We start from the raw sequence: 9,862 nt of genomic DNA, 5'->3' as shown, positions 1-9,862 counted from the left end.
ATCTCCCTCCATGAGTGTAGGAGAAAAAGCCAGAACAGACAGAAGATTGGGGAAATGGTAAAGAGAACCTTCAAAAGGTCTAATCTGCCACAAAATCTAGGCCAATGAAGAAAACCTGCCTCTTCTCAACAGCTGACCCGGAAGAATAAGGGATGGCGATGTAGACGCGTGGAGCCTCTCCAGAGGGGCAGCAACAGCCTGCCAGCCTCAGGTCAGCTTAATGGTTACATAATTGCATCATTAGGATGTCCAGTTCAAGACCCGTGGATTAATATTGAATCAGGCTTTCAATTTAGTATTTAAAAAAAAAAAACCCTTTCCTACCCCACCCCCACCCCTCCCCAGCCCCACAAAGAAAACCCCTTTTTAAAAATTTTTAAAAAGAAAAGAAGGCAGCTCAGGGCAATTCACTCTATCTTCCCCAGGACAGGAAGGTGCAGCCGAGGGTGTGATGGGGCACCCTCGCTGGGATCTGCTTGGTGGCGCATGTCTGCGTGTTAGATGCAGCTCCGTGTGGGGTGGGTGGCTAGGCTTGGGTGTGGTGTTCATAACTGTGTAGGGACTTGGGTGAGCGAATTCAGAAACTCCAAGGGGAAACCAAGTGTGGGGGGGCCCAAGAGGAAGCCCCAGGAACTGGCTGCCCACAGCAACTATCACAGGCTCTTAAAAAAAAAAAAAAAAAAAAAATGGAAGGAAGGAAGTCTCAGAATGTCCTCAGGTGTCCCATCCCCCATCCCCAGGTGGCCTACAGGCCTAGGGGCTTTAGCCCAGGCTGGTGATGTTGGCACGGCCACCAGGGGGCGCCACAATGCGCTGGGTGGTGCGGCGGGGAATGTTGTCGTCGATCTGAGCTCCTAGAGAAAAGATTAAAAAAAAAAAAAAGGGTGAGGCTCTTGGGAAATAAATAAAATCAGACTCCTACAGTACGCTCAGGTACACTCTTGGGGAGAGGCTGGACCAAGCACACACAGCCGTTCCCCTTCCCCAAACCTCACTAAAGGCTCACACTACGGGAAGTACGGTGGACCTCCCTGCAGCCCACAGGTGGCTCTTCTGAGGACCCACATCTCTCAAGAGGAGTACCACGGTCCAGGTATGGAATCCTGGATCCGAAGCTCCCAAACCCAAAATGCTCTAAACTCTAAAACTACTTGAGAGTTGACGTGATATGACACGTGGCAAATTCCACACCTGACCTGCTCTGACTAACTGTGGTCAGACTTGGCATACTAATAATACTGTATGAAATCCCCTTCAAGACTTCATGTCACATGTGTATGAAACACAGATGCATTGTGTTTGCTTTTTAAGATTTTCTTTTTATTTAATATATATTATATACATATATATATGTATATAACATATAGTATGAAGGGGGTGGGAGTCGTGCACATAAGTGCAGTGCCTGAGGAGGCCAGAAGAGGGCACTGGATCTCCTGGAGCTGGAGTTACAAGTGCTTGCAAGCCACCTGACATGGTTGCTAGGAACAAACTTGGGTCCCCCACAAGATCAGTGTTCACTCTTAACTGCTGAGCCACCTGTCCTGTTTGGACTTGGGCCTTACTCACAAACCATCTCCTTATCTACATGATATTTTTCCTATTTTAAAAATACAAACTAGCTTCCAGTCCCAAGCATTTCTTTCACAAAAGGGACTGGCAACCTGTGCCATCTACGTGAATAATATGGGGAGACACATTGTGATTGATCTCATCCTGTAGGGACAGAACTAGGGTTTAAGAACCTGTCTCCCACACCAAAACACCTTGAAGTGTCCTGATCCATTCATGGGCACATAAGGTACTTTCTAAAACCCAGCAGATATGACAAGAAAAGGAAGTCTGTGTCATGCACTGTGCCGGTGACAGGCCACAAGACTTTGGGTGTCTGTCTAAGCTTAGGAAGCTGGGAGAATAGAAGGACCCTCTTGTGGGCCGGAAGGAAGAGGGGAAGGAAGTTTCCAAGGCAGAAAGTCTACTTTTCTGTCACCGAGAGGAGGTCACAGGTTTTACCCCTGCAGATGGCTCATAAGTGTCCAGTGTCTTAGGCAACGAACATGAATGATAACTCAGTGCATGTCACCACAGTCCCACAGGGAGCCGCAGCTGTGACTCATGGCACAGGTGAGAACTGAAGAGCAGAAAGCCTGAGCAAGGTGAGGCTGCTGAGAGCCCAGGCTCCCCACTCATCTGCCACAGTCCCTCTTTAACAAAGGATGTGACAGATCGGAAAAATGTCCCCTCCGTCTACAAGGCGTCACTCACAGGGTGGGTGTCTCAGCATCACACGGCACCAAAACTGACCTGCAGATTCTGAAACCCAGTTCATCATTTACAGGTTCGTGTCTGGGGGCTGGAGTGTTCCCCATTGGGGAAAGGAGGAGACTATTGTTGTCTTCCATTTTCTGCAGTAACGGAGCCGAAAGCCTCAGGCTGGCTCTACAGAGCCTGAACCTCCCCAGAACCACCCGGCCCTGGCCGTACCAGACAAGCTGAATCCAGACTGGTGCAGGTTCCGAACCGGTGGCGCCTGCTGCTTGGCAGGGGATGTCTTAGCTGATGAGGCTGGCGTGACTGTCTTGGGTGTCACAGACACCTCGCACACGGGTCCATCATACAGGCCACGCGGGACCCCTCTCAGCTCGGCCAGCTGAAACACACAGTCACCCTGTAACCCATGTCACATTCACAGAGGACATCTTCCCTGCACCCTCCCAGTGTGAAGGAACAGCGGCCAAGACAGGCCAGCGATGCCTGGGGATTAGGCCCCCCCTTATGGACAGGTACAATAGGGAGAGCCCCTGAAGCTCCAGGCCAAAGCTCTCCCAAGCTGGGTCCCCAACAACTGGTTACTCTACGGGTTTCTTCCAATTTTCCCCCACCAGGTCACATCATCTTTGAACTCTCCAAGAAGCCCCTGATCATGCTGTGAAGAGGTCTGGTGTCATTTTCAAGATCAAACGGTCTTTCTAATATCACTCTTCTTTTAACTCTGTTTCTGAGCACCATCCATGGGCTGTTCACCATGCCCTGAACACACTCTATGATTTCCACCTCACACATTCCGTCTTCCTAGTGTCTCGATCTCCTTCCTTTGGCTTGCGAAACTCTTGCTTAAACTTCAAAACCCAAATGTATTCTTCCATAACATCTCCCTCCATGACTCTGCAGCAGTGGTTCCCTCCTCTGGGTCCTTTCCCCTCACTCATCATCGAAGCTTTGATCATCCTTGACTCCTCCAATTGTTGTCTTTACCTTTCTGTCCGCCGTCCCAGTACTCTGACTCACCATACTTAATGAATGTCTGTGGAGTTCAACTCAATGCATGATGTTTAAAAGTTAACAAAATCACTCACCCTGCTCCTTGCCTTGATGCGCTTGTACACAAAGTCAGGGAAGGGCTTCCGGGGGATGTAGCGTCCTGAGCCTTCAGTGACATGAAGCGTGCCATCCTCCAAGACAATCTTGCCCTGGCTGATGACTACCAGTGGGGAGCCACGACACTCCATGCCTTCAAAGATGTTGTACTCAAGAGCCTGAGGGTGGGGAAGGACAGTCACCATCAGAGCAATCCCTGTTTCTGGACTGGACTGAATCAGTCTGATGAAGCTTACTGGTAAACCCCAGAGATGGAGCCCACTGGCAACCCCAGGGACACTCACTTTCTGTCTAAATATGCTCATCAGTGAAGTGTCCTTAGATACTTTCTGACATACCTAACCTATGAAAGGATAAGAGACACAAGAGCATCCAGGGTCCTATCCACTGTTGGCTGAGTCCTGCACTCTGTCTCCCCGAGCACAGGTCCCCGGGACCCGAGGCCATGAACAACATATACACTGGGGCTAGTGGCCTAGGAAGGAGCTGATGCAAAGGCTTTGGGAGTCATCTGTCCCTTTAAAATACAGATGGAAGCAGGACCATGACTATAAGTCAATGGTTTTCAGCCTTCCTAATGCTGCAACCCTTTAATACAATTCCTCATGTTGTGGTGATCCCAACCATAAAATTATTTTATATTGCTACCTCATAACTGTAGTTTTACTACTGTTATGAACTATAATGTAAATATCTGTGTTTTCCAATGGTCTCAGGTGACCCTGTGTTAAAGGGTCATTTGCCCCCCCCCGAGGGGTCAAGACCCACAGGTTGAGAACCATTTCTCTGAGCGCGCGCTCTCTCTCTCTCTCTCTCTCTCTCTCTCTCTCTCTCTCTCTCTCTCTCTCTCTCTCTCTTTTAAAAAAAAGCTGGCATTCCAGACCTCCTGCCCGTCTCTGAGATAGAAGACTGTGCCATCACTAAGTATGGACATTTTTAACTTCACATGATTGCTCAAAAAATTATGGAGCAAGTTGGAATGTGGGAAAATCCTAATGGATTAACTTAACAATAGGGTTATGGATAAGTTAGAGTTTCCACACTGAAGCCAGACCTGGAGTCTCTTATTTGTGCATCAGTGGATGAGCAACGCCACACAGGCATGCTTAATACCAGCCCCTAAAGCAGAAGGCAATGGGGTGTCCGCAAGGCTCACATTTCTTCGAGAACATCAGTCAGAGCACAGATTACCAGCCCCTAAAGCAGAAGGCAATGGGGTGTCCGCAAGGCTCACATTTCTTCGAGAACATCAGTCAGAGCACAGATACTGCCCAAGACAGGTGTAGATAGAAAAGTCAGTCAGCAGCAAGGGTCTTCCCAAACCTTCACTCCTTCCTGTCCTCCGTCTGTCCAGGCAGAGAGGTCCCAACGCCAGCTCCCAGCCCAGTCACCTGTGTCTTTCATGGGCCTGGCAGCAGTTTTTATTCCCTCTGGAGAGGGGACTCCACAAAAGAGGGATTGCACTTTCTCCACCCCACCCTGCTGTGACGCTGCACACGCATACGCAGGCTGGCGGGGGAAGAATGCTGGAAAATTAGGGCTTCTAACTCGGGCTCCACCGCAAGATCACTATGTAACGTTAGAGTGGTCGTGAAGCTCTCTGCACCTCGAGTTTATTTATCTTCCCACTGGGGATAATCACACCAGACCCTTTGGTGAGACGGTCAAATGAAAAGAGTGGGAATATGAAATGATACACATGTGCCCAGAAAGGGTCACCCTGAGGACGTCACTGAGGAGCCCAAGATGGATGATACAAGTTTAAGCGGGCTTGGCACGGAACTATGCTGAACCAGCAAGGCAAGATCAGCCATAAACATGGAGTCCAGCAGTCTCCCCATGAGGCACCCACCATCTCGGGACCCACAGGGGCCAAAGAAGCTGGCACTGAGGCTAGCATGCCCCACCCAAACCCTTCTGCTCAACGGAGAGGATTCAGACTGGCAGAAGGCCCGAGCCCATCCCGGAAACGCCTGGACCTGCCCCTACACAGCTGTGGCACTTGGGCCCGACCGTCCTTAGAGTTTCTGGCCCACTGAGAGGAGCCATAGTGGAGCAATTGTGCTCGCCGTGGCGCCTGCTGGTCACTTAGAACTTCGCCCAGAGATCCACTCCACTCACGCCCATGCCTGGCTCCAAATGGGACACAATGACACAACCCCACACCCAAGGATCTCGGGGAATGCATGGAAGAGGGAACAGAGTATAAGGGCCAGAGGACCAGGGGGATGCTGTAAGATAGTATTTTCTGACAGATTGCAGCCATGTACTCACAACAATAAGGTTGTCTGTCCAAGATCACACTGCTCTACTGGAGGGGCCAACCTGGATGGAGGAAAGGCTCACAAAGCCCCACAAAGAGCTATAGGTGTTCAGTGACTGCTGTGGGAGTGAGAGTCCTTTTTCTTCAGGAACTGCCTTCCTGACAGGTTATCCAAATCTGAGCAGTTAGCTTAGCTATCAATCAGACCTTTGGCCCGAGAGAAGGTTGACACAAAATGGAAGTTCCCAGTGGCCACCTCAGGAGTGGACATTTGACTGCTCTAGCTAGGTCCCTTTCTGTAAGCCCACCACAAGAGGTACTGTTCAAACCATGGCAACGGATTGGTGCCTGACTTCTAGACTCTTCTGAGGTTCTGACGTCAAATGTCACTCTAGGGTCTCTGAAAGTCTAAGGACAGAGGCCATTGCCTCTAAAACATGGCCAAGAGCTGCAGTCTAGTAGACCTCAATAAAGTGAGAGTGTCAGTCTGGCCCTTGGAAGGCTGAAGTGACAGCACATCCCTGGGAAACTTCACTCCTATCCAACCGAGGTCCTTCCCGAATCCCTGGACTGGCCCCGTCTCTCGGCACCTGGAGCACACGTGTCTACCCAAGATGGGCAAGTCTTACACTGTTGTGTGTCTTGGCGGAGATGGTCTTCACACTGTCAGGGTCCCAGATGACCAAGTCTGCATCAGATCCCACGGCGATGCGACCTTTCCGAGGGTAAAGGTTGAAGACTTTGGCTGCGTTGGTGCTGGTCACAGCCACAAACTGGTTCTCATCCATCTTCCCAGTGACCTGTGGGGCACAGCACACACACATATGTGCATGCATGCACACACACACACACACACACACACACACACACAAGGGCGGGTGGTCAGAAAGTTGAAGGTGGATCAGGTTCAGCAATAAAGGAACACATGTTGACATGCAATGCACTCTGGAATTTTCCCCTTCAACAAAACTAGGCAGAGGGCTGAGCCTCTAGTCAATGAGTCTGAAGCCAACCTGGCTTTCCAAGATACATAGTAAGGGCCAATCACTTCCTGAAGTCCTCCCCTTCCAAACCTGCTCTAAACACAGGAGAACAAGAAAATGAGTGTGCACTGAGAGGAAGAAAAAATTTTAAATGGCCAAAAGGCATATTAAAAAATTCATTCCAATCAGCAAAGAAATTTAATATCAACTAAGAAAGACAACATTTACCAAATTAGCTGTGTTTTGGGCTTCTGCTCTTAAAACCCACTGAGGAGTGTCATACACCACGTCAAGGGTCATAATCTTTGCAGAAGGAATTTTAACAATATGTATTTATGGTCTTTAACAGACTCCCTTTGACCTAGCAATGTTACTTCTAGAAACTTCTTGTGCAAACATAAGTAAAGACGTACCCAAGGATATGTCTACATGGATACCCATCTCAGTTAAAAATAAAAAAAAATAGAAACAACACAAACACAAAATTTTAGTGAAAGAATTATAGAAAAATGACTAGTGTTAGGAGAAAAGGAGAACCATCTACTATCAAAAAATCAAGCTTTTCACTGGGTGTGGTGGCCTTTCAGCCCAGCACTGGGGAGACAGAAGAAGGTGGATCTCTGTGAGGTGGAGGCCAGCCTGGTCTACATTGTTAGTTTCAAGCCAACCAAGGCCACACAGTGAGAGACCTTGTCTCAGGGAAACAAACATGAAGACTAAAAAGTGTCTTGATTCTCATGTGGATTTAAGAATGATGACAGATTCATGACGTATTATGGATCTTTCTAATGAGCTGTGAGGCAGTGTGTGTGATGCTCATGTTACCTGAATACCGACACATACTGTGCACACATGTGCTGACAAACACTGAAGACATTCCCCGAAATGTTCACTGTCGATTACCTCTGACACAAGATGATTTTTTTTAACTCACATAATCTAAAGAATTCATTAAGAATCAGAAAACCTGTTACTATATTTTAAAAATTAAAGTGAAAAAGCTTCAAAACTCCCAAGGTCAGTATCTGCCCCAAACAGGTCAAACAGAAGCCTGTGGTGGATACAATCTCTGAACGCTGGGAGAAGTAGAGTTGAATATTGGTGACTGGAGAGGCCACCAGGAAGCTATTTCCTCATTGACACAGGACTTACATGTAATATTCAGAAGGAAATGAGCTATTAGGAACTGCCTTGGAGAAACATCACCTCACAAGTTCAAGTTTCTAGAATGTTCTCAACTGGCCAACACAAGTCCCACACCCACAGAGACAAGGGCACACCTGAGTGGTGAGGGAAGTCATCAGTCCTTACCACAGCTTTATCCCAGATAACAGACATCCGCTCCTCTGTGCCGTTGGTGCCCTCAGGAATCAAGGTGAAGTTGTCCTTCCCCACAGCCTTCTGAGCAGTGTTGAAGGTGCAGTGGGCACTGCCAGTGACCTGGAGATCTCCACTGTTAGGAGACACAAGACATGAGGCTTCCTTACAGGGCAAGGTACCCCGGTCTGTCTGGTGAGATATTTCATAAGTGATGTCCCACCAGCCACGCTGGCATCCTTCTGATCCCTCCCTTCCGAACCTTTAGTTGGCTGTCAGGATGACCCAGGTCTCTATCAGGAATTCCTACCCAAGACGGTGACAGAATAACTCCTTGTTCTCACTTACTAACCCCAACTCTGGTCAACAAGGGTCTATTTTTAAGCCCGTTCCCAGCTACCATGTTGCCACCTACTAGGGTCATTTTGGTCCGAGGAGATCTAGGGTGTAGATGTGAACAAGTCCCCGGTACTCACCAGGACAGCAAGGAGTTGAGAAAGTCTGGAGTGGTTGGGTCAGGGCTCAAGGGAGGGGAGGTGACAAAAGCAGCCGCCTTGGCCCAGTTCTTACTCCAGTAATGAGAGCCATCCGTCCCCAAGCTGGCCGTGATGGGCTCACCATACACCACGGTTCCTGAGAAACAGAACAGGTGGTTCAGTTGGACACCCCAAGAACAAGAGACCACTCTCGGCAGACATTACCACGTGCTCGCACTGTAGAATGCACTCAGCGCTCCCTCCATGGGGATACAACCTCATCTCACAGGCGATGACGCCATGCCGGGACCCTAGGCAGCCAAGGTTATCCAGTTAGCACACACTAAGATGTCCTGCTGTATGGACTCAACCCTCTGTCTTGAGGCAATCCTAAACCCTACTAAACCCTATACATGTTACATACCACTGATCTCCAGCTCAAATGGTTTCCAACACCCAGGCCTCAGAACCATCTAGAGTGTTCTTTTTCAGAAGATGAGTGGATTTAACCTTACTATGCAGAAGGTGGCCTCCTTGCTCATACCTAACAGCCATCTCTTCCACCCTCTTTACTATGTCTAGTTCTAGCTATAGAGCAGAGATCACAAGACTGAGGGATCAGAGAGCAAGTAGTGTCAGAATCTTCTAGAGATGCCTGGACGCTTATGTGGCCATGAGAGGGGCGCCACCAATGACAGCCATCAGAGCCACAGCTGACTTCATCGGAGTCTACAGTTAGGCCGCTGGGGTTTCAGAGTCTCCAGAAGCCCAGCATAACTTCATACAATGTCCAAGAAAGAACGCCAGCTCCCTTGATGTCCAAATAGTATCTTCTCTGTCCCTTTGGAGGAAGCCAGACAACCGGGGCCACTTACACTGCCTAATGTCCATCCTTGTGTGTCTTAAATACCTTCTTCCCTTGACCAGGCCTCATCCCTTTTCCTAACTCATTCCAGCAGATCTTAGGTTTGTGCATGCTTCCTCAGCTCCGTCCACGCCCTGTGGTACTGTGATACCCACAGAGTGTGCAGACACTCCATCTTCACAGAACACTCTCCGAATACTACTCTCTTTCACACAATCCCTCTAAGAACCTTTTATGTCATGTCTTCCATGTTTAAACAACAAAAAAACCTACCTTCTCCCCCTGAACCTCACCTATGTCCCTCATGATTCAAAGCCAAGCTCTTCTTTTTTCCCTAGCTGAGTCTGGCCTTGAACCCACTACGTATGTGGCAGAGGATGATCTTGAACTTCTTATCCTCCTGCCGGGACTCTGGAGAGCTGAGGTTACAGAGGTGTGCCACCATGCCAGGCTCTTCAGCTTCCCCTTTCATGGCTCAGGCACCACCCCTCCCCTAAACACTGCATCCTACACTCAAATGATCACTCACTTTCAAACTTTTGGACTCTTGACGGTGACACCCGATGATCATTCTTCTGCC

At 48.9% G+C, this 9,862-nt stretch overlaps 1 protein-coding gene across 1 annotated transcript in view; it reads right to left on the bottom strand.

The window, feature by feature from the left end:
• Positions 1-675: 675 nt before the first annotated feature.
• Dpysl2 (dihydropyrimidinase like 2) overlaps positions 676-9,862 on the bottom strand; it is a 62,479-nt gene continuing 53,292 nt past the window's right edge. Inside the window, exons 9-14 of the mRNA XM_059273426.1 lie at positions 8,418-8,574; positions 7,936-8,077; positions 6,271-6,441; positions 3,357-3,536; positions 2,485-2,650; positions 676-854 (exon numbers count right to left, since the gene is read on the bottom strand). Of these exons, the coding sequence (XP_059129409.1) occupies positions 763-854; positions 2,485-2,650; positions 3,357-3,536; positions 6,271-6,441; positions 7,936-8,077; positions 8,418-8,574 (908 nt within the window). The 3' untranslated portion in view covers positions 676-762. The remainder of the gene's footprint in view (positions 855-2,484; positions 2,651-3,356; positions 3,537-6,270; positions 6,442-7,935; positions 8,078-8,417; positions 8,575-9,862) is intronic.

This window comes from Peromyscus eremicus, chromosome 9 (genome assembly GCF_949786415.1).
Source record: "Peromyscus eremicus chromosome 9, PerEre_H2_v1, whole genome shotgun sequence".
In the NCBI taxonomy this organism is placed as follows: Eukaryota; Metazoa; Chordata; class Mammalia; order Rodentia; family Cricetidae; genus Peromyscus; species Peromyscus eremicus.
The sequence above is the reverse complement of the archived record's forward strand: the minus strand, read 5'-3'. Positions and strand labels throughout refer to the sequence as shown.